Raw genomic sequence first — 25,292 nt, 5'->3', positions numbered from 1 at the left:
CTCCCACTTCCCACGCCATCCATCTAGGGGGTCACAGAGCCCCGGTTTGAGTTCCCTGAGTCATATAGCAAATTCCCACAGGCTATCTACTTTCCATATGTTAGTGTGTAATACAGTTTTAACTGGCTCTCTCATGAGACTAAAAGTTATATGAGGAGTTCAATAAGTATCTAGTTAATACAGGAATTCATGAATGAATAAACAAATACTCTAATCCAGCTCTCCTGAAGTTGAGACACTGATTTTTAGCAAAAAAAAAAATAAATAAATAAACAACATGTGACAGTCTTATCTTGCTCACAGTCGAAAGGATATACCAGACGTGTCTGACCTGAGAATAAAACTGCTGAAGAAATGGTTTTTTGACTGCAGGCATCACAGCATCCAGATGAGGCTGAAGGAACTCAAACTGCTCAGCCAAGAATACCCTAAAGGGAATGAATAACCCACCATGTAAACGAAACACAGGATTTAGAGCCTGTCAATATTTCTGTGTAACTAATCTTTAAGATCTCTGACCAAAAGTTTAACAAAGTTCTTTTCCATTTTAAAGAACGACCATGCACGGCCACTTGACACACTCATTTACAATTCACACAAAAATTAATGCTGAGTTATCTCTGAATGCGAGCTGATGTGAAAGGAGCGTGACTTCAAGGGAGCTGAGCTGGTTACCACAAGGTATACAGTCATGCTGCTTTGCCTGTAAGACACGGGCACTGACAATGCAGAAGACAGAGAAAAGAAGACAATGGCATTTTCTGAAAGGATTTCTTTCAAAGGTCCCATGTAAATTACACACAACAGACCCATGAATTCACAGATCTAATGCCTGGTGCTTTTCAGAAATAACCCAAACATTTGTAACATGAAATAAACTGGAACTTGGCTGAGGCCCACACATGAACCTCAGGGCAGGAGGCTGGTGTGCATGAATGGGAGTCACTCAGCCTGAAGACTGCTGGCAGTCATTCTACTTTTCCCTACCTTTGGTTACATACACAGAAACTCACAGTATTCTGCCTGACGTCAGTTGCTCAGTCATGCCCACATGTTATGGAAGAAGTTACACGCTTATACTAAAGAACTTGGTGATTTACAAAGGTCAAAGATCGACTCCATATAACTGACAGTGTAACTACAGTTTCTCTAGAGTCATAATTCAGTGGGAAAATATAAAGAACTATACTATAACATGGGCTTCCCTGGTGGCTCAGCAGTAAAGAATCCACCTGCCAAAGCATGAGACCCGGGTTCAATCACTGGGTTAGGAAGGTCCCCTGGAGAAGGAAATGGCAATCCACTCCAGTATTCTTGCCTGGAGAATCCCCTGGGTAGAGGAGCCTGGTGGGCTACAGTCCATCTGGTCACGAAGAGTCCAGACACAACTCAGCGACTAAACAGCAGCAGCAGCATACTCTAACATGTTCCTCTGAAGTCTCACTTAAAGCAAGGATCATGCTGCCAAAGAACAAACCTTAAAAGATTTCCCTTCTTCCATTTATACACTGAAAAATCAACCATGCCAGTTTAAAAATCGACTGGGACTCTATCTTAGGACATATTTCTCAGAAACACTGAGTAATTTAAGTAATATTGACTACGATGCTTACGTTTATCATCTTTCTTGACTATTTAATGGCAAAGCAACTGTTTTTAATAACTTACAAGGATTCTGTGGCAACCACTCTTTCTGCCAACCCATACAGTGTGTCCCCAGAGGTCAACACCACTAGGTGACTCAGGTGAGGACTCGGCACCTTCTCCTTCCTCTCTTCTGCTGCTGTGAGTGTGGCAGTGGAATCAGCCGAAACCTCCTGAAAAGATAACACACGTGCACACACACAGCCTGGAACAGCAACTTTAACAGCAACAGACTGCATGATATTACAATACCGGACCTACAATTAAAATGCTCTCAGGCATATATTAATTACACTTGATTTCAGTTCTTTTCCCCTCCTTTTATAGTTCCTAACTAATAGAACTTTCCTTTTTATACTAAAGGAAAATGACCCAACTCTATACACTATTTTTCTAAATGTGGTCAAACAAGAAATCCTTCAGTTCAGTTCGGTTCAGTTGCTCAGTCATGTCTGACTCCTTGCGACCCCATGAATCACAGCATGCCAGGCTTCCCTGTCCATCACCAACTCCTGGAGTTGACTCAAACTAATCCTTACAAAGGGACAAATATTTCATAGAGACAATAGTGAGAAGTCTTCCAAGAACTTATAAATGTTGAAAAAGAGACTGCCCCACCAGGATCAAACTGTTAAAATGCAAAAAACTGTGGAGTGGTCAATCAACCCTTTCACATCGAAGTTTTAACCAAGATAATCTTAGCGTATTCCCAAGAAGGTAGGACTAAAATGTAGTTCTAAACTGAAATGGAATCAACTGTATTGTATATGTCTATGCAGAGATGACTGATCTGCAGGGAGACGGCAGATGAAAACAAAAGGAAGGAATGTCCAAAGAGATGAGTGGGCTGAACCTTAAAAGATCCTCGAAGAAAATTATAGCACAAAACTTGAACATAAACAAAGCTAGAAGGGTACAAAACGTAAATCTAGATTACTTTTTAAATCAATTTTATAATCACAAATCTCTAAACATTTGCCTTGTGGAAAAAAAAGAGACATCAAATGCATAGAACTCTGGGGGCATAATAGGTTTGTAAATTTAGCAAAATGGAAATAATACATTATAAAACCTTTCAAGTTAGAAAATGGTTTTATTCTGTTTTTTAATAGCCTGTCTTCTACTAAAGGTACTGTCTCTCTTCAATCTCTAATTACTCAATTAGCATTTAAAAGTTATTTTGTGAACAACTGTGTTTTCTCTCAGGACGATCAGGATAACGGAACCATGCAAGTTAATCAATGTCATGGCTCCATTATTTATTTCCTTCTACTAAAAAGGAACAAAAATCACCCCACTACTGAAAAAAAAAAAAGCACAAAATTTCATACCGTTTCATACCAATTGGTTGCCTGGGCTATTATATGTAATAATTTAATCCTGGTGGCTATTTAATCACCACCTACCAGCCTGTTCAAGTAAAAAGCCTTAGAATCACTCTTGACCCCTCTTCCTTCTCACCTCCATCATGCCTAGACAACTCTCTTGTCTGATTCTTCCTCATGTCATTACTTCATCAGAACCAGGGCCTCACAACATTCCTGACCAGACCCATTCTAAAAGTCCCCTAATAGTCCCTCTAGCTTCTCCTGTTTCTACTCCACTTTCCACACTGGGTTATTTTTCAATAATACCTAGGTGATTTTTCTAAAATGGACACGTGATCACACCAGTCTGTAATTTAAAAATCTCAACTGACAATCCCTTCCTTACGGAGAAAAAGCCTAAACTTGTTGCCACGACATCACTGCTTTATCACCTTGCCAGCCTCATTTCCAGATGATCTCTGCACCCCTAAGACCTGGTCACACTGGACTGCTGTTACGCCTGTCCTACTGACGCTCCTGTCAGAGCTCTTTTCTCCTTGTCTTCCAAGCTCTTACTTCACTTTTTAAGTGTGAACTCATGTTCACCTCCTTCCTGTAAATTTCTCACTCTCCCGAGAAATGTACTTGTGTTACCGCTATCTACATGCATGCCCGTATGTGGCGTACAGCACAGGCTGTCAGTGGCTGTTCTCCCTTACAGCGCTGTGAGTTCCCAAGGCAGGGACCAATTTCGCCCTCTCTGTACTTTAAGTTTGTGGCATGCCTCTTGGGATGAGCTGACCCTCCTCAGTTTCACTGATGGAGAACCTTCTCTTACTCTGTTATTCTCTTTCAAGCCCATTCATTGCCATCAGGCATTTGTCTGCTTCACTCCACGAAGAAAGAGTTAGCTAAGTACCCACTGGCCTCCTTAGGACCAAGTCCAAGAGTCAACTCTGAACCTCCATCTCTGAGTATTCCTCCTGACCTTTGAACCCAGCATGCTCCAGTCTTTATTCCTGACTCTTCTCTTAGTTACATTCTACTCCCTACACAATTTCATCCGGTCTCACAGAGTTAAATGCCATCCACATGTCAATAGCTCAAAATGTAAGCCCTGACCGGTCTCTCATCTTCAGCGGATTTAACATATCTGAAACTGAACTCCTGATGTCCACCTAAACATGCGGCTCCTTTAGCCTGATCCACCCACTAATGGCACAGGCTCCAGAGGTCAGCTGCCATCCTTGACTCCTCCCAGTGTCAAACTCCTCTTGTAATCCATCAACAAATCTTGATGGGTCTACCTTCAAAACAGACCCATCTGGGGAAATATGCTCAAGAAGAGCAAGAAAGTCACCAAAATGTCAACATGACGTAAATAAATGGCATGTGCTTACTGTGCACTTAAATGGAAAAGCTTCTAAACAGGACCCATGTTTCAGCTCATACCAGGAGAGTAAGGAAAGGATATACAGCCCTTTGAAGACTTTAAGAAATGAAACCGTCATCTTTATTCTCACAGTGAAAGTTACATTTATAGCTTTTTCTGCCACTAATGTACTAACACAAAGAAAATTCATATTTATGGACTTTTCTGGATCAATTTAGAATACATTTTTTCTCATCAAAGATTCAAAGTTGGTCAAAGGTCTCAAAGCAAACAATTTAGCATCACCAGGTAGACAACTAAAAATTCACATTTCTGATATTACCACCACCTACGCCAGCCCTCTCTCCTACTTGTTCACTATTAGACCATCTTTTTTTAGACTTTTATTTGATGTGTCAAACAAATTTTCTTAGTTTACAGTGAATTTACATGATAAACAGTTTCAGGTGGCATTTTAAAGAACATGATGATTTGATTCTGACTTTTACAGCTTGAAGACAAGCAAAACTTAAAAAATATATGTGGGGAAAATTACCCAAAAAGTACTTATTAAAGTTTTAAGGAACACATAGGAGAAATATGAGGAAAAAATACTACTTCCATCCAGTGGTTTCAGACTGATTAGGCTATAATTTGTTTTAATAGACAAGAAATATATTGAGTAGCAAGAAACCAATTAATGTTCTCTGCCAGTGTAGATGCAAATTAATGAAGATGATTTATATACCAGCTTATGGAAACCTGAGATCAAGGTCTAGTAAATGACAAATATATTTTTTAAAATAATAAAATAACACTTATCAGTACGAGCAATAATTTAACATGGAAACCATTGGAAACTAATGGGAATTTTCAGAAAAACTTCTGATGTACTGCTGTAGAGTCTTATCCATCAGAGGAGTCAGGACTCCAGAGAGACTCTGTCAAATGTCAAAGGTCAGTGCTCCTTACAAACGAAGGGGAACAACAGCCTGCACAGGCTTCTGGTGCAAAGTGCAGTCTTTGATTTAAGAGATGGGAAGAACAAGGTCTTAAAAAAAGACATCTTTAGGGACTTCCCCAGTAGTTGAGAATCCGCCTGCCAATGCAGGGGACACAGGTTTGATCCCTGGTCTGGGAAGATTCCACATTCCACAACTACTGAGCCCACGTGCCACAACTACAGAAGCCCGTGAGCCTGAGCCTGTGGTCTGCGATGAGAGAAGCCATCGCAACGAGAAGCCTGCACACCACAGCGAAGAGCAGCCCCGCTGGGCCACAAGTAGAGGAGCCCGCGCACACCAATAAAGACCCAGAATGCAGCCAAAAACAAACAAATAAACATCTTTACAAGACAAGGTACCGAAGGAAAACTCTATTTATTAGGGAGGGGTTTGTCTCTGGTTTAAAAAAATGCATTTATAAAATTGACTATTACACCAATTTAGGGGCTTCCCTCATAACTCAGCTGGTAAATCATCTGCTGGCAATGCAGGAGAGCCGGGTTCAATTCCGGGGTCAGGAAGATCCCCTGGAGAAGGAAATGGCAACCCACTCTGGTATTGTTGCATGGAGAATCCCATGGACAGAGGAGCCTGGTGGGCTACAGTCCATGGAATCGGAAGAGTTGGACATGACTTAGCGACTAAACCACAAACCACTGGGGAAAAACATCTCCAATGCATCAAGAACTGGTCTGACAGATGCTACAGATACATTGTTATGGGTGACCACTTGTCTTAAAGAACAGCTAGTTTGGTCACTGTTTACTGGATCATGCTATCTCATTACACACTGTATAACAGCATTAAATCCACAACTCAAGGGTCAGATCTGGAATTTTGGCTTGACAATCATAAGCTGGTAACTAGCAGAGCTACCAGAGAACCACCAGCGTGAATGACTCTAGTGGTATATTTTAGCCCATCTATCATCAGGCATTCAGCCAGAGACAAGAAATAATTCAGCTGTAGGCTAAGATCTGGAAAACAAGATCTTCAGGTCAAGATTATATTCAGTGTCAAACAAGGAGAAGCAAAATTGAAACAGATAAATGCCAATGGGGCTGAAAGTCAATGATGGATTTTACACAAAACCAAAAAAAAACCTGATGACTGTGTGAAACAAGCTTTGACTCTGCAAATGAATATCAGGATTAAGTGGACAACAAGACCAAGAAAACAAGCCAGGTTAATCCAGGTGACACCAAACTCAAGGATTCAAGTTTATTCATTTACTCTATATACATATATTGAAGAGATGCTGTATACAAAAGTAAGTGCTATGAATATGAATGTTTATTTTAAAAATAAGTGCTGGGTAAAATGATCTCCAAATTTAAAGGGGACTGGATGAGACAGATACAGGTTATTTCCTCTGCATAAACAGTGCTCACATGAAATAACCACACATGGCTCTCTCACTTTACTCATATCTCTGTCTGAAGAGCACTGTCCCATCACCTTGCTTCATTTTCTTCTTGGCACTTATCAGGACCTGCTACTCTTACATATGTATACATGTCTCGCTGCCCCAGTAAGATGTAAGTTTCAAGAAGATGAGAATTACCTCTGTGTACTGATGACTTTTCCTCTATTACAGTAATGCATGATACATAATAATTATTCCAAATAAGTAATGCTTAAAAGAATGAATGATTACAAAAACTTCAATAAGAAGTATGCTCATAATATAGAGCTTATGCAAAAGTGATCGCTTATTTGGGTAAGTGAAGGAATAAAGGAAAATTCATGGATGCAGAGAAAAGCACTGAAGAACACACGTCTCTGGCTACAGTGACCAAGCATTAAGAAAAAATTTTTTTCTTATGTTAAATACTTGTGTTGGCTTAAATATAGAGGATCAGTCCCAGTTTTGCAAACACAGCATTTTAAAACATGCATTTCATCACATGACAGTTAAGAATCAAGACTTCCTACTATATAGCCAATTAAATTCAAACATCTCAAATGTTAAAGACATTTACAAAGTGGTCCTTAAACAATCTTTGCAACACAACTCTCTGGCATAAACAGATGCCCCATCACAAAAACCTGTCAGTTTGGGCTGGGCTTGCTTCCACCTCCAAGCCCTTGCTCAGCCTTGGAACCTTAATTTGAATACCATTCCTCCTCCTTTTCCTCACTAATCCCATGCCTGCTCTTCAAAGCCGAGCATCCTCCTGTAGTCATTCTCAAGACATTAATTCTGAAGATAAACCTTTCTTCTCTTTGAACTTGCACTGCACACAGAACCAGTATCATATTTTTTTGTGATACTAGCTTTCTCTCTCCATCTGGCTCTAAGAAACGTCCATCTCACTTCCTACGGGCAATCAGTGTACTAGGAACACAGGAAATTAACATATGTATAGAAACACATTCACATGTAGTTGATTCGATGACCAATTTCTACTTAACTCAAAAGAATGGGTTCCAATCGATTACTTACCAGATCAATGAGGCTTTCTTGTATCCTGTTTAGAGTTGTTCTTAGTCTACTACTACTAAGACCTAGTCCTGTTGATTCCAACTGAAAAAGACAACGAAAAGCACGTTTCATCACTTTGGAGAGAACCCTGCAAATGTTTTAACTTTAAAGGAGTGAAAAGTATGTGATGAGTTTTTACTCAAATTCTTAGCATTCAGAGGGTTTCCAAACACCAAATTACCAAAATAATCAAGGGAAGAAGTCAAATCTTCACCCTCAAGGGAACAAGAGAGCTATTGACACGTGTGTCCCACTAACATCAATCAATCTAATGAATTTATCAGGAGAGAATTCACCAGAATTTCTTTCCCACGGATCACTACTTTCAACTGCAAAGCCTAAACATTTTCATATGCTTAAAGAACCCAAGGATGGGAAAGGTCACACTGACACAGAAAAGACAAAACAGAGATGATACATATTTTCAATATCAAGAATGAGAGTACAGCTAACACTACAGATTCTTCAACATTAGAAGGATAATAAGAGAATTTTATGAATAATTTTATGCCAATAAATTTACCAAACCAGACAAAATGGACAAATTCCTTGACAAACTCATAAAAACTGACCTTAGAAGAAACAGAATATTTACCAGTTATTGTTAAATTTAATAAAAACCTTCAAAAAGTACTAACCCTACATAGACTCTTAAAAAATATAAAGAAGAATGTTTTCCAACTGTTTTAGGAGACTAATATTACACTGATTTCTAAGCCAAAGATATCACAGAAAACCTAACTACAGACTCATAAACTTTATGAACCCAATTTTTTTTTTTTTAATTCTTAAGAAAATATTGAGGAAAGAGAAGGGGACGACAGAGGATGAGATGGATGGATGGCATCAGCAACTCAACGGACATGAGTTTGAGCAAATTCCAGAAGACAGTAAAGGACAGGGAAGCCTGGCATGCGACAGTCCATGGAATTGCAAAGAGCTGGACACGACTTAGTGACAAACAAGAAAATATTACCAAATTCCTTCATGACCAAGTGGTGTTTGTCTTGGGAATACAAGACTGGTTTAATAGCCTAAAATACTACTTTGAAAATAACCAACATAATTCATCATATTAATATATTTCTTTAGGAAAGAAAGTTATGATTGCTTAAATAGATCCAGAAACTTTATCCTTTCATGATAACATGAATTTATCCTTTCATAATAACAATTCAGAAATCAGTAACAGAAGAGAATTTTGTCAACATGATCACAGGACTCTATAAAATACCTGGCATCATGGTGAAAGGCTCAAAACTTTCTATCCTGGAGAGATGAGGGAGGAGGGAACAGGACGTCAACTCACACCACTTTTATTTTACGTTGTGCTGGAGGTTAAGTTTTTGTAATTTTTCTCCAGCATACAGATATATATGCTATATGAGGCCTACAGACTAAAAAATAGAAGGCAAACAGACTGGAAAAGAAGAGGTAAAGCTGAATATCAGATACTTCCCTTTAAGCGCTGATTTAACTCCACTCCACGAATTTTGGTATGCTGTGTTTTCATTATCATTCACTTTGAAATAGTTTCTAATTTCTCTAGTGGTTTCTTATTTAAGCCAATCTTTATTTAGGTGTGTGCTAATTTTGAAATATTTCAGGTTTCCCATTTTATTGTTATTTCTTTCTAATTTAATTATATTGACATCAGAAAATACATCCTATATGATTTCTATGGTTTTTAAACTCATTGGAACATGTTTCATGGCCCAGACATATGGTCTATCCTGACAAATGTTCAAGCCTGAACAGAACTGTTTTAACCAATATGATGGTCACAAGTCACATGTGCCTAATTTAAATATAAACCAGCTGAAATCAAGTACAATGAAAAACCCAGTCCCTAACCATACCAGTCACGTTTAAGTGCTGAGAAGACACTGTGGCTTGTGGCATATTGGGCACTACAAATATAGAACATTTCCATTATTGCAAAACTTCTCTTGGAAAGCACTGCTCTAGAGGCACAGTCTAAGAAGATAGAGTAAAGCTCATTTAGAAGACTAAAAGATGCTAACAATTAGCTAAAACTCCAGAATGGCTTTCTTCTTTAATATTTATTGAGCACTGTGTAATGAATTAGTACCTATTTTATAGTGACATGAATTCTGCAGCAACTTAAGTCTCTGATTATGTTAGCATTCTAATTTTTCAGAGTTAAGAACACAGCAAATTTAGATCCTATAGTAAAAGATCCTGTCTTTGATATACTTGTGATCACCGTGAGAATGTGAGTATTTTGTATGATGAATATAGTCATCCATTAAAACTCACAAGTTTTTGAAAAGGTACAAAATATTGTATGTGAAAAATTAGTATTAGGATATGTTCATAAAATCCAATGCTATGCTTTTATAGAAAAAAAAATCTGTCAAAAACGTAGGAATTCCCAAATATCAGATCAGTTACCTGCTTAATACTGTGCTGTTCTCCTTAGGAGCAGAAAAAGATAAAACTCAACAAGATCTTTGTAAGCATATAAAGGAGGTACAGGAAATATTAATTCTATGGCAGGCAGATGGTTCAGTTCAAAGATTTTCATATTATTTTTTAAAATATTTGCCATTATCTTCTGAAGGTACAGTGCCTGCTATGGTTGTTGGCCAATATTTAAAATGTTTCATTTATTATAATAAATATATACCAAGTTAGATTTAAACAAAGCAACCTGTACATTTTCACTGCCAAAACGCATCAAAGTTAGAAAGAGATGCTGCACTTTTTCTGCCAAAAATGTGAATAATATACAACATGTCTATTATATCAAAGCTTAAAACTAATATATTTTAAACAAGGCAACTGGGCACACAAAAAGCTGGTATCAATAATTCTGTTGCATTTTGGATGGATAATTGTCAAAATAATGTTATTTGTGTATTTTATACAGAGAGAATGAACTTTACAGTTACAAAAACAAATTTTAAAAGAAACAGACTCTTCCCCCAAAGACTGACTTACTGAATCATTCCGACCAAAAAAGGTATATACTGCATACAAGTAATAATCAAAGAGCTGAGACATAAAATGGATAACATCAAATGCAATTGGCTTAAGAATGTTCATCATCTGCATATATTTACCTGAAAAGAAAAAATAAAAACACAAAATTAAAATCTGTTCGTCTCTAATTAAGAAACCATAAAAATACTTTACCAAAATATTTTTAATGAAATATTACATTCCTTAGTCATATCGGCCACGCCTCAAGTACTCAACATTTACTTGTAGCTCATTTATTTGTAGTTAGTGACTACTGTACTGGACAGAACAGAAATAGAACAGTTATACCATCTTGGAAAGTACTACAGGATGGCACTGATTAAAAAAGGGAAAAAAAATACCTAAAAAACTTCTCATGTCATTATATTTTACTGTTTGCCTTATATTTATGGAACTCCTGAGCTCTTCTACAATGACCCTGTATACATACCCAACATTAGCTCCTCATCTCTTGGAGATTCCATTTAAAACAATTTCTTCAAAAATGTTTAGGTGTCATAAGACAAAAGACAACATATTCTGAGAAAAAGTGGGGTTCTTTTCATAAGCATATTATACACATGTAGCAAAAGTAAAAAACAAACAAGAAGAAACTGTGGAAGATACTCCCCGTTGCCCCAGATCCCGGCCCTGTGAAATCTGCCGTCGGAGGCCAAGAACATTTCTTTATCACCACATCAGAGCTCAACAGTCTCAAAATGCCAAGAACACATCCTCCTCATTCCTTTCTTTGGGAGATGCCAGTGTTCCTTTCTTTTTCCTCTACACGTATGATACAGTTACATAAAAACATTTAAAACCCAAAATTTATGCATTTATAAACTTGTTCATGTGTTTGAAAGGTGCATGGGAGATGGGCTGAATCAAACACCACCCAATAATGAATACTGAATTGTGTTTTTTAAAGGAAATAATAGGGAAAGAAGCAGATCTATAAAAAATGCTTTTCTGCAGAAGTTCTTAAAACAGGCTATTTGCTTTATTTCCAAATGAGCATTCAGGAGCCATCTCCACTTTATGGAACTGCTATGCATTTTAAATTGGTACGATTGAGGACACCAGAATTAAAGAGAAAACACATTAACTGCAGCAGAAAAAAAATTGACAAATTTACTCTAATGGAAATATCTACATCATTTCTTTATTATCTAAGAACTCAGTACATCTGTCTTAATTTATACGAAAAATGAGTTTAAATAATGGACGGTCAGAAAGACAAGCACACACACATAGAGTAAAAAAAAACCCATCAATTTAGATTCCATTCTTACTCCTGTTTACAAGTCGTTTGTTTCAGAATTATTTTTTGTAATCATTTCACATAATCAAGATTTTTTTTTAATCTCAATTGAAAAATATTTGAAAATACACTCAGAACATTCTGGATCACTATGAAGACATTTCATCGACTGCAAACACATCACTATTTAAACTGCAACTATTTACCCATTAAATAATGTGATACTATAAAGAGAAAAGAATGAAAAAGTAGATTATATTACTTTAGTCTGTAAAAGAACATTTCTAGAAGGTGAATAGTAAACAACATCTGGATTGACACACATCCAGAATACAAAGCTCCTCTCTGTTCCTAATAAGATTAACCATTCTTCATATAAGTCGTCTTTTAAGAAAGGATATAAAAATGAATTAATAGGTAAATGCTATTTTAAATGTGCATTCAGAAGAAAAAAAAAACAGATGATCCCAACTGGTCTGAAAAAAAGGAAACATAATCATTCAATACATTGAACAAACACTTTTGAAAAGCTTTCTGTGTTCACGGTCTTGTGTTAAGACACAAGGAACTACCCAGAGTCCCTGTTCTCTCACAGAGCCTCTTCCATGACTTCACAGGGCCAGACACGGAAGGCAGTCACTGATAAGCAGGCTGCCAGTATACTAACATAGAGAAGAGTAAGAAATCTGTCTTTCCAGTACTAGAGGGTCGAGTAGGCCTTTGGAGGCCTGAGGGAATTTATGCACTCCCTCAGTACTACTGAACTAAAAGAGAATTTTACAATCAATTAAAATACCTCTGAAGAGAAGAGGCTGAGAGAGTACAGGCAGATAGGTATGCTCCCCAGACAATGATAAATCTCAAAACATTCCTAGACCAGGGGTTGGCAAACCTTTCCTGTAGAGGACCAAAGACTAGATAGCTTAGGCTTCGTATGTTGTTCAGTCTCTGTGGCAGATACTCAGCTCTGCTAGTCTTAGTTTCCACTGTTCAACTCTCCCATCATAGCACAGAAGCAGCCACGGATGACATGTGAACAAACGAGCATGGGCGTATTCCAATCAAACTTTATTTACAAAAACAGGCAGTCAGGCTGATTTGGCCTGCAGGCTACAGTTTCCCAATCCCTGTCTGTACTAGATGACAGAGAGCAGATGGGAGCAGGATGATGGATAGATACAAAGAGAACCGCAAAGGCTGTGGAAGCTGTCTGTAAGACGTGACTGCTTAAAAGCAACAGGTACTGCAAGAGAGCAGGAGCAAGACATGGGGCTGAGAAAGGATGGGTGAACTGAAGGTCTTCATATGGAACAAAGTACCTGTCCCCACGCCCTAGCTACTGTTCCTCATCAGCAGTTACAGTACTGTAGGCCCCCCATCCCTATCTGTGGTTTCAGTTACCCACAGCCAACCTCACTCCTAGAACAGTAAACAGAAAATTCTGGAAGTAAACAAGTCATAAGTTTTAAGTCGAGTGTTACTCTGAGCAGCATGCTGAAATCACACACTGCCTGGCACCATCCCTTTGACCAGCATATCCTGCCTGCTAGTCCCATCTCAGTTATCAGATCAACTGTTGTGGTATCTCTGTGCCTATGTTTAAGGAATCCTGATTTTACTTTATAATGGCCCCAAAATGCAAGAGAAGTGATGCTGGCCATTCGAATCTGCCAAAGAGAAGCTGTACGGTAGGTACTTCCTTTGAGTGAAAAGGTGGACGTTCACAACTTAATAATGAAAGAAAAAAAAAATCATATGCTGAGGATGCTAAGATCTGTGGTAAGATTGGATCTTCTGTGAAACCATGATGAAGCAAAAAGAAATTTGTGCTAGTTTTCATTGTCACACCTTGGACTGCAAAAGTTTCAGCCAAAGCAGTAAGTGTTTAGCTAAGATGGTAAAGGCACTGAATCTGTACAGTAAGAATCTGTAGAGTGTGAGACAGACTACATTTATATAACATTTATTATAGTATATTTTATAATTTTTCTATTTTATTATTAGTATGGCTTGTTAATCTTTTCCTGCGCCTTGCCTAATTTATAAATTAAACTTTTTGCCACAGGTATGTGTACAGAAGAAAAAACATCATCTATATAGGGTTTGCCATGACCTATGGTTTTAGGCATCTACTGGGGATCTTTGAACATATCTCAACACATAAGGGGAGACTAATGTATAGGCTGCCAGAATTTCCCAGACAAAAGTAAAATAAAGCCCCCTAGGAGTTCTTTCTAAAAGAAGTAAAGAATAAACAACACCCCCCTCAACACCGGCAAATACACTTAACTGAACAAACTTAAAAAAATAAATTAGAAAAGCTAAGGTTTCTAGTGTGGCTATTGGCACCACAGATTAAAACCTTTCTCATTCTGGGAGATCTGTCCCCATAATGTAAAGTGAGAGAGTGGGTGAAGTTGCTCAGTCGTGTCTGACTCTTTGTGACCCTGTGGACTGTAGCCCACCAGGCTCCTCCGTGCATGGGATTCTCCAGGCAAGAATACTGGAGTGGGTTGCCATCCACCCAGACCTGCCCTACTCTATACAAAGTTCCCAGTTAGAATACCTACTAAAGAGAAACAGCCGGCTCCAACACAGTTCTAATTACTCAGCAGAGGACACCCACAATGGCTATCCAGGCCTTCTATTTTAGGGATAAATAATGGAAAGTCACCAGGCCCATGAGGAAAATTCAGAATGACTGTAAAGAGAAAAGCTGATGCTAGAGAAAATAAAACAACTGAAGCTAAAGAAGAGGAAATACAGTAATTATGTAAAGCCCTATCATAGGCAAACATGGCAGGAAGAAAAAGAGTATAGAAGGGTTCTTTAGTATTTAAAGTTATTAAAAATGTGATTTTTAAAAAAAATTAAAGAAATGGGAAAAGGAAGTCTACCAGAAGGTATAGCAAAAAGACAAAAATACAGAAAAATACTGATATTAGAGAAATATGAGAGATGTAAAGGGCCAATTTAAGAGACTGAACACTTGAGTAAGGGGAAATCAGAGAAAAAGGGATTAAAGAAAATGGGGAGGCAGAAATCAAAGAAACAGTCATAGCTGGGAAACACACGAACCATTAGACTGAAAGAGCAACAAACTGCCCAACACACTTAATGAAAAAGACCTCACAGAGACATCATGGAGGATTCTGAAACACCAAGGGGAAAAAAAACATAAAAACTTTCAGACAGAAGAAATTCACCTGCAAAAAATGAATAATAGACCATCAGACATTTCCACTTTCTAAGGAAAAGTAATTCTCAGTCGACAATTCTATACACAACTAAACTGTCATTCCATGAAGAGCAGAATAAAGACATATGTAGACTGACAAGGATTCGAAACATTTACTTCTTAACACCCTTTTCTGAGAAATTACAATTAGTAGAAAGACAACCAGAAACAAACCAAGCAATTGCCTCCATACTATTGAGATGGAGCAGGAGGTGCATGGGAGACACTTGCTTTTTGCCACAGGTTCTTCTTTACTAATTAATGTGTTACTGCGAGGCCTTCCCCGGTGGCTCAGTGGTAAAGAACCTGCCTGCAGTGCAGGAGATGCGGGCTTGATCCCTGGGTTGGGAAGATCCCCTGGAGGAGGGCATGGCAACCCACTCCAGTATTCTTGCCTGGAGAATCCCATGGACAGAGCAGCTTGGCAGGGTACAGTCCATGGAGTCGCAGAGTCGGACACGACTGAGCATGCACATACACATGCACGTGTTACTGTGAGAGGAGCTACCTTGATAAACATACAGAAGCATGGTTCCAAAGTTAGCCAGCCGAGCTGAGAAAACGTGGTCTGTAGTTCAGATACACGGCACCCTCTCTTCCTCTCCAGAGTTCCCGACAGAGGCACAGAGGCAGCATGCTTTAGGAACACAGAGGAAAGTTACCTAATACGTAGCCCAGATAACCAAGAAAGATGTCTCCCAAATTACAAACTTCATGAAGCTCCTATTCCTGCCTCTAATCTCTACTATCACCGTGCTGACCTCTGTCCAGGAACTGACACTCCTGACATCCTCCACTAGGGCTATGAAGCATGGAAGTCAAGAGCTTACTGGCTCTAGGATCGGCCACCCTGTGTGACATATACAGCAAGTTATTTATCAACAGGCTTCAATTAACTGTATACTAAAAAGGTACTCTGAAAAACTCATGAGAAAATGCTTGTTAAATGTTTACATAGCGTATAATTAAGAGAGCAAAATGTCTTAGCTACCTCTCCTAAATAAATAGACTCGTGATGAAGGCAAAATGGGAGACATACATATATATATAGGATATTACATGCAGAGAATCTAACCTAGAGATGAGGAAAAGCTTCATAGGGGAAGCACTGTTTAAACTCTCTTGCCCTTTGCAGCAACATGGGTGGGTCTAGAGATGATCATTCTAAGTTAAGTCAAGTCGGACAGAAAAAGACAAAAATCACATGATATCACTTATATGTGGAATCTAAAAAATGATACAAATGAACTAATTTACAAAACAGAAACAGACTCACAGACATAGAAAACAAACTTATTGTTACCAAAGGGTAAGAGGGAGAATAAATTGGGAATTTGGGTTTAAGGGAAACACACTATTATATATAAAATAAACAACAAGGACCTACTGTACAGCACTGGGAACTATATTCAGTATCTTGTGACAGTCTATAACGGAAAACAATCTGAAAAAGAAATATATACATATATATGTACATATGTGCACATGTGTTATATACACGTATATAAAATGGAATCATTTCCTGTACATCTGAAACACTGTAAATCAACTATACTTAAATTTTTTTAAAAAGCAAAAAACAAAAACCCTCTCACCCTAAATCTAGATGCTGAGTCCTGTATACTCAAGGGAAAGAGGCACACTGAGGGGCTGGAGAAGAAACCAAGCAGCAGCGTGGACAAGGACTACACCAGAGGAGCAAGACTGGGGCTGCCTTACGAGCTCATCGTAGGGAACCGGAGAGGAGTGTGAGGACCACAGGGGAGGGGGCCTGGGGGGATTTAGTCAGGGCGACACAGCCCCTGTGCAGAGGAGGGAATGCGGGGTAAAAAGAAAAAGAAATGCTGGAAGTGTGCGTCTGTGTGTTAAAAATTAAAGAGTTCTCAGTGTAAAATTTATTGAATAGCTACAGAAGCGAAAAGCACTTGGCTGGGTGTTCTATACGCTGCCAAGATGGCAAACTTTCTTCTTCTTGTATAGGAGCTAACAGTCTGATGGGGCAAAAGCATGAACAGGATCTGAGCTGGAAGGATGTTTGTTATCCTTAGAGCAGTGCACTGAGTTGAGAGCTTCTCTATGGGTATAAATAGCACATAAAGGGCAACTGGGCTGCAAATGAGAAAGGTGATTTGGAGGCCAGGCCTTTGTTTATACCTTGGGGTATGTTAGCTTTTAACCATTTTCACGCATTACTTTTTCAATTTAAAATACTCTGTGATAAAATGAAAATATCACTGCCCCACCTATAAGAATGTACCCACGAAAGAGATTTCTTCCCTCCGATTTCTGTGCTTCCTCCGTCATTTACACTGCCACTCAGCCACAGTCTGACTAAACGTCCCTTATGTAGGTATCCCGGTAATGTTAAATCCTGTGCCTGGGTTGGTGTGTATTCTTTCCAGCTGCTAAAGTAATTAATTTTGTTTGAAAGTCTTCAGGTTTTATGAACATAGGTTTTGGCACCCTATCCTCTGCCCCTCAGACTTAACCATAGCTGCTCACATGAGAGTTGCCTCCAGTAGAGAAAACTGTGGTTAACAAGGCTACTTCAATGATGAGACATATATCTTAAAATTTCTCTGCCTCTGTCTGCAAGAAATTCTCAGCCTGATAGGATTTTCTCTTTTCACAAGCAAGCACTCTGGTTAGTCCCCTGTACTTGTGAAAGACTCCAAGCCTTCTAATAGATTTAGGTACCACCTAGCACTGGGGAGCTCCGTTAACTCTTTTGTCTAATCTCTCCTAAAGATCTGCCAAATAATCACCACTGAAAAAGGACACTTTGTATACCCCTTTAATGTTCTCAAATGTGCTTCCTAACCACTGAGAATGAGTTTCTTCATCTTCCCAGGCACCAAAAATTAATCTAGCTTATTTACACAACTGTACTGGCTTTGTAAGAAGAGACGTTACCTTTGCCAGTATTACCTTCAAGTATTTCTATGCAATAATAGCAGGGGATGGAGTACTGTTATTTACTAGCTGGAGACCCCCTCAGTGAGTGGTTCCCTTAAAATTCTAGTCCATGAATAAATGAAGATATAGATGTCCCAGGCAGAGAGAAAGTGGTGGGCGTGCAAGTGCTCAGTGCTGCCACTATTCCTCATATTTGTATCTGGACTTCTTAATACTTCAATACTGAGCACAACCAATATCTAATTCCTGGTCAAATGTCTTTATGTGACTACAATGCATAATAGCTTTCATAGTAAAAATACCACTATATAGCCTCCACCTCTGACTACCCAAAGCCCATGCAGAAGCCCCCACTGCAGGCTCTATAGTTCTTGCAGCAGTCCTACTAAAACTAGGGGGATACGGCATACTACGAATTTCATTACTCCTAAATCCAGTAACTGACTTTATAGCGTATCCATTTATCATACTATCCCTATGGGGTATAATCATAACTAGCTCGATCTGTCTTCACCAAACGGACCTAAAGTCACTCATTGCATACTCATCTGTCAGCCACACAGCACTTGTTATTTTAGCCATTCTTGTCCAAACACCTTGAAGCTACATAGGAGCTACAGCCCTAATAATTGCCCATGGTCTTGCATCCTCCATACTTTTCTGCCTAGCAAACTCTAACTCCAAACGAATTCATAGCTGAACAATAATCCTAGCCTGAGGCCTACAGACATTCCTCCCACTAATGCCACCTGATGACTCTTAGCAAGCTTAACTAATCTGGCTCTACCCCCAACAATCAACCTGATTGGAGAGCTATTTGTAGTAATATCAACTTTTTCATGATCCAACATCGCAATTATTCTAACAGGGGCAAATATAGTAATTACTGCCTTATCCTCCCTGTATGTGCTAATCACAACACAACGAGGCAAATACAACTACCATATTAACAAAATTATACCTTCCTTTAATGCTCTCATGTCATTACACATCTTACCCTTGTTACTACTATCCCTAAACCCAAAAATTATTCTAGGACCCTTGTACTGTAAATATAGTTTAAAAAAAAAAACATTAGATTGTGAATCTAATAATAGAAGTTTACTACCTTCTTATTTACCGAAAAAGTAACTGCTAATTCTACGCCCCCATGTCTAACAACATGGCTTTTTCAAACTTTTAAATGATAGTAGTTATCTGTTGGTCTTAGGAACCAAAACATTGGTGCAACTCCAAATAAAAGTAATAAACCTATTCTCTTCCTTTACATTGACCACCCTATTCTTACTAACCATACTCATTATAATAACAAGCTCTAACACCTACAAAACCTCCAATTATCCACTTTACGTACAAACAACCATCTTATGCGCCTTCATTACTAGTATAATTCCTACAATAATATTTATCCACACAGGCCAAGAGATAATCATTTCAAACTGACACTGGCTAATTATTCAAACCCTTAGATTATCACTTAGCTTCAAAATAGATTACTTCTCAATAATATTTGTCCCAGTAGTATTATTCGTTGCTGCTAAGTCGCTTCAGTCGTGTCTGACTCTGTGCGACCCCACAGACGGCAGCCCACTAGGCTCCCCCATCCTTGGGATTCTCCAGGCAAGAACACTGGAGTGGGTTGCCATTTCCTTCTCCAATGCATGAAAGTGAAAAGTGAAAGTGAAGTCGCTCAGCCATGTCTGACTCTTCACGACCCCATGGACTGCAGCCTACCAGGCTCCTCCGTCCATGGGATTTTCCAGGCAAGAGTACTGGAGTGGGGTGCCATTGCCTTCTCCATTCATTACATGATCTATTATAGGGTTCTCAATATGATACATACACTCAGACCCCAACATTAATCACTTCTTTAAATATCTACTCTTATTCTTCATCATAATACTTATCCTTGTTACCACAAACAACCTATTTCAATTATTTATTGGCGAGAAGGCGTTGGAATTATGTCATTTTTGCTCATCGGATGACGATACGGACGAGTAGATGCAAACACAGCAGCCCTACAAGCAATCCTGAATAACCGCACTGGTGACATCGGATTTATCCTAGCAATAGCATGATTCCTAACTAACCTTAACACCTGAGACCTTCAACAAATTTTCATATTAAACCCAGACAACTCCAGCCTGCCTCTAACAGGCCTAGTACTAGCTACAACCGGAAAGTCCGCCCCATTTGGTCTACATCCGTGACTACCCTCCACAATAGAAGGCCCCACCCCTATCTCAGCACTACTCCACTCAAGCACAATAGCAGTAGCAGGCATTTTCCTACTAAACCGCTTTTACCCACTAACAGAGAACAACAAATATGCCCAGTCCATTATACTATGCCTAGGGGCTATCACCATGCTATTCACAGCAATGTGTGCCCTTACCCAAAATGACGTCAAGAAAATTGTTGCCTTCTCTACATCCAGCCAACTAGGCCTTATAATGGTAACAACTGGCATTAACCAACCCTACCTAGCATTCTTCCATATTTGTACCCACGGGAGGCAGCACTGAGGAATAGTGGCAGCACCTAATCCCAGCCCTAAATGAAAAGACATGAGAGTCAGATGATCATTCTATGCACTGTGCCCTAATGACAACTCTCGTAAAAGATCCAGTGGGAAGAAGACTGAAATTACGATGCTCAGATTCCCTGAGTAAGGTTCTATTCAGGACCGCTCAGGTTTTACACACCTGCTATACTGAAGAGCCACAGAATGAACTTTTTCTGTTTCTATAAAGCCACTGTTAGAAAACAATGTCCACTGTGTTGGTCAGTGATTCTTACGGAAGAATTTGTTACTGTCTTCTGAATTTAGTTCCAGGAGTACATTTCTATCATTAACATATCCCTTTCTTAGATAATGAGAAAAACAATGCATTGTTCCTTCTGATTTGCCTGCATTCCAGGTGGTGCTAGTGGTAAAGAACCCGCCTGCCAATGCAGATGTAAGAGACTCGAGTTCAATCCCTGGGTCAGGAAGATCCCCTGGAGGAAGGCCTGGCAACCCACTCCGGTATTCTTGCCTGGAGAATCCCACGGACAGAGGAGCCTGGTGGGGTCCATAGCGTTGCAGAATCGGACATGACTGAAGCGACTTACCAAGCACACAGTTGGAATAAAATGTGATTTTCTCCTGTTTTGTTGTGGCTTCCTATTTGCTTTGAGTGAATATATGTCTTTTAGGGTAGAAGGCAACAATGATGACCTCTAGTCCTTTTTGAACTAGGTAAGGAGTTACCTTACCTTAAATGTGGTTAAGTTACCATTTAATGTGGTTGACTGTATTATTTTCCCCAATTATCTGTTCTTTTCCACCTCCACTCCCTGGAAGAGGGTTATATATCCTTGTCCACTGCCCTGGACTGGCAGTTCCTTCCTGTGAAGTTCACTTCTCTACCACGGGTCAAGCCTGACTTGCTATGACCAGTGACATGTTACAGGAAGTCAGGGTAGCACATCAGAGTGGCAGCTTTAAGAGCCATAATATGGTTCAGCTCTTGTTCTCCCCACATCCCAGATCGGTGCTACTTTTTCAGCCTGCATCGCAGAATGAAGACACACATTGGGGCAGAACTAAGAAGCTCAGGAGTCAATATGCATTGTGATAAATCATGATAAGGCCACTGATGTGTTAGGGTGTTTTGTTACTTCCACATAACCGAGCACAAACTGACTTCATTCAACTACATCCCAAGCAGTGTGTCCAAACACTGTAATCTACAGTGAGTACGGAGGACTGATAAGGATGACAAGGACTTTGGAATATCCAACAATGAGGACCATATAAGGGAACTTAAGCACACTGATGCTTTTGAACTGTGGTGTTGGAAAAGACTCTTGAGAGTCCCTTGGACTGCAAGGAGATCCAACCAGTCCATTCTGAAGGAGATCAGCCCTGGGATTTCTTTGCAAGGAATGATGCTAAAGCTGAAACTCCAGTAATTTGGCCACCTCATGCAAAGAGCTGACTCATTGGAGAAGACTCTGATGCTGGGAGGGATTGGGGGCAGGAGGAGAAGGGGATGACAGAGGATGAGACGGCTGGATGGCATCACTGACTCGATGGACGTGAGTCTGAGTGAACTCTGGGAGTAGGTGATGGACAGGGAGGCCTGGTGTGTTGTGATTCATGGGGTTGCAAAGAGTCAGACACGACTGACCGACTGAACTGAACTGAACTGAAGCACACTGACCCTGAAGAATGGACTCGGGGAGGGGAAGCAAAAGGAAAGGAAGTGGTATAGCTACCACCACATACTGGAAAAGTGACCATATGGGAAAAAAGGAGAAAAAAGTACAGACTTACTCTTTTTGCTCTTAAGAGCATATCTAAGACCAAGAGGTAGAATTAGACAGTTATTTTGGTTTACTATGAGGGAGAGATTTCTACCAATTATATCAGTCTAAGAGCAGAATGAGGAGTCTTGCAAACTAATAATGGTTTCAGCAACTGCAAGACGTGAAACAGACTGCTAGATGGCCCACATACATTACATGCAGTAAAGAAAGAAATCCTCATTTTATGGGAAACTATACAAGATCATCTCCTCGGAACTCTTCTAACTCTGACTATAGATTCTGGAGAGTAACTCACGACTGCAGGTTCAGTTAGCTCTCTTGGATAAGGAAGAAAAGCTAATTCCCTGGCAACAATCAGCCATATCATAGCCTTTTAGAATCTGCCATTTTCCTGTATCATAAAAATATAAACTTTTTCTTTTCTGCTCAATTCATTATTACTTTTCCACACTATTTTTCCTTAAGAAAGTGAGACTTCTAAAAAAAAAAAAACACTTTTCCTTCTTTATCCCATTCATTAATGAAATTTAGAAATTATCTTTGGGAACACAAACTTTTTTTTATTAGAGCTAAGAGTAATTAAACTAGGCAACAGGAAATTATCATCTCCATAAATAGAATACAGAGATTTTTATAGAAAATCAGTAAGATTCCTGACTGGTATAGATAACTTAATTAACACGAGAAGACATCTCTATAACTTATTTGTCAAACGTACAGACTTATTTATGAGATACAAAGGTTGAGAGAGCATGTAAAATGCTGGAGTACTGATATTAAAAATCCATATCATCTTCAAACTTAAATATTTCATATGGCATTTCTAGGTTCTTTGCCTCCTACAAAATCATCAATAAAGGTCTTATCTATAATATGAATAACACTTCCCAAAGTGTGAACATTTAGCTTGTAGAACTCTTGGGTCTGAAAAATGCCAGAACAATCACTATTCACTCTGCCTATCTGACAAGACTGTGAATATCAGTGAAACAATAAAATACAAAATACTGTATAAATACAAAACTGCTACTACCATCTCATATGGACCTCTAACTCACACAGAGAATTTTTCCACTAAATTTCTATTAATTTACAAAATTAATTTACAAAAATTAATTTACAAAAAAATTACAAAAAAATTTACAAAAAAATTACAAAAAAATTACAAAAATTTACAAAAATTACAAAAAATTACAAAAATTACAAAAATTACAAAAAATTACAAAAATTACAAAAAATTACAAAAAAAATTACAAAAAAAATTACAAAAAAATTACAAAAAAATTACAAAAAAATTACAAAAAAATTTACAAAAAAATTACAAAAAAAATTAATTTACAAAATTAATTTACAAAAATTATAATTTTACAAAAAGTGGAAGACACAAATATTAGTAGTTAACCGAAAAAGAAAAACTGACATTAGTATTATACTATTTGGAACAATTAAGATGAGAAAGCACTGACATAGGACAATCTTAAATTCTTCATTCTGGTGGGCACTGGACTGCACAATGAAAATCCATTTGGTAACAAATGTAGACTAATATAATGGCTATAAATGTAGACTAATATAATGGCTATAATAATTTTTTTAAAAAAAGGAATAGCTACTTACCAACAAGCCTTATTACATTCAATGTTGTATTTGTTAAGATGGGTGCATTCACTTTATTTAGACTGTAGTCTGATTTCTTCCTGCTTTTTAGGGTCTCTCGAGAAACACTTGATATGAGAAAACAAAACAGATTTCAAATTAGGGTTGCCAAGTAGTAAGTCAATAAGTTATTCAGCTTAGGATATAGCCTTCCTTCACTAATTAGCTATTGAAAATCTTACCATGTATCAGCTGGGGATACAGAGATTATCCTCCTGTCCTTACAGAGGGGAAGCGAAATCAGTAAGCCAAGAAATAAAGGACTATAACGTAGTTCTTCAGTTCTCACACATTATCAACCACTAAAAGAAGCTGCGTCACTGAATCAGAGCAATGTTTTGTCTCCCAAGCCGATAGAAATAAAAGCAAAAATAAACAGATGGGACCTAATCAAACTTAAAATCTTGCACAGTAAAGGAAACCATAAACAAAATTAAAAGACAACCCATGAATTGGGAGAAAATATTTGCATATGATGGGACTGACAAGGGCTAACCTTTCAAAATATACTAACAGCACATAGGAATCAATAACAAAAAAACAACACCCCAATCAAAACATAAGCAGAAGACCTAAATGGACATTTCTCCAAGGAAGACATACAGATGGCCAACAGGCACATGAAACAATCCTACTCCTAGGCATATATCTAGAAAAGATGAAAGCTCTAACTTGAAAAGATACATGAAGCCCAATTCTCACAGTGGCACTACTTACAATAGCCAAGATGTGGAAGCAACCTAAGTATCCATCTACAGATGAATAGATAAAGTGCGTGTGTGTGTGTGTGTGTGTGTGTGTATGTAACCCACACATGCACATATGCACATACACATACACAGACAAACACACCCATACAATGGAATACTATTCAGCCATAAAAAAAGAAATAATATTATTTGGAGCAACATGGATGAACCTACAGATTATTACACTAAGCTAAGTAAGTCACACAAAGAAAGACAAATACTATAGGATATCATTTATATGTGGAATCTAAAAAACAATACAAATGAACTCACTTATGAAACAAAAACAGACTCACAGACATTGGAAAGAAACCTTACGGTTATCAAAGGGGAAATGGTGGGAGTTTTAACTGGGTGT

The 25,292-nt window shown here is 38.5% G+C and overlaps 1 protein-coding gene across 1 annotated transcript in view; it reads right to left on the bottom strand.

Annotated features, from left to right (window-relative positions):
- The window catches only part of VPS50 (VPS50 subunit of EARP/GARPII complex), a 136,365-nt gene that overhangs the window by 12,367 nt on the left and 98,706 nt on the right, over positions 1-25,292 (bottom strand). The window contains exons 20-24 of the mRNA XM_068972721.1: positions 24,147-24,253; positions 10,777-10,898; positions 7,774-7,854; positions 1,669-1,817; positions 332-428 (exon numbers count right to left, since the gene is read on the bottom strand). Of these exons, the coding sequence (XP_068828822.1) occupies positions 332-428; positions 1,669-1,817; positions 7,774-7,854; positions 10,777-10,898; positions 24,147-24,253 (556 nt within the window). The remainder of the gene's footprint in view (positions 1-331; positions 429-1,668; positions 1,818-7,773; positions 7,855-10,776; positions 10,899-24,146; positions 24,254-25,292) is intronic.

The sequence above is a fragment of the Capricornis sumatraensis genome, chromosome 5 (assembly GCF_032405125.1).
Source record: "Capricornis sumatraensis isolate serow.1 chromosome 5, serow.2, whole genome shotgun sequence".
Lineage (NCBI taxonomy): Eukaryota > Metazoa > Chordata > Mammalia > Artiodactyla > Bovidae > Capricornis > Capricornis sumatraensis.
This window is presented reverse-complemented; position numbering and strand designations above follow the sequence as displayed.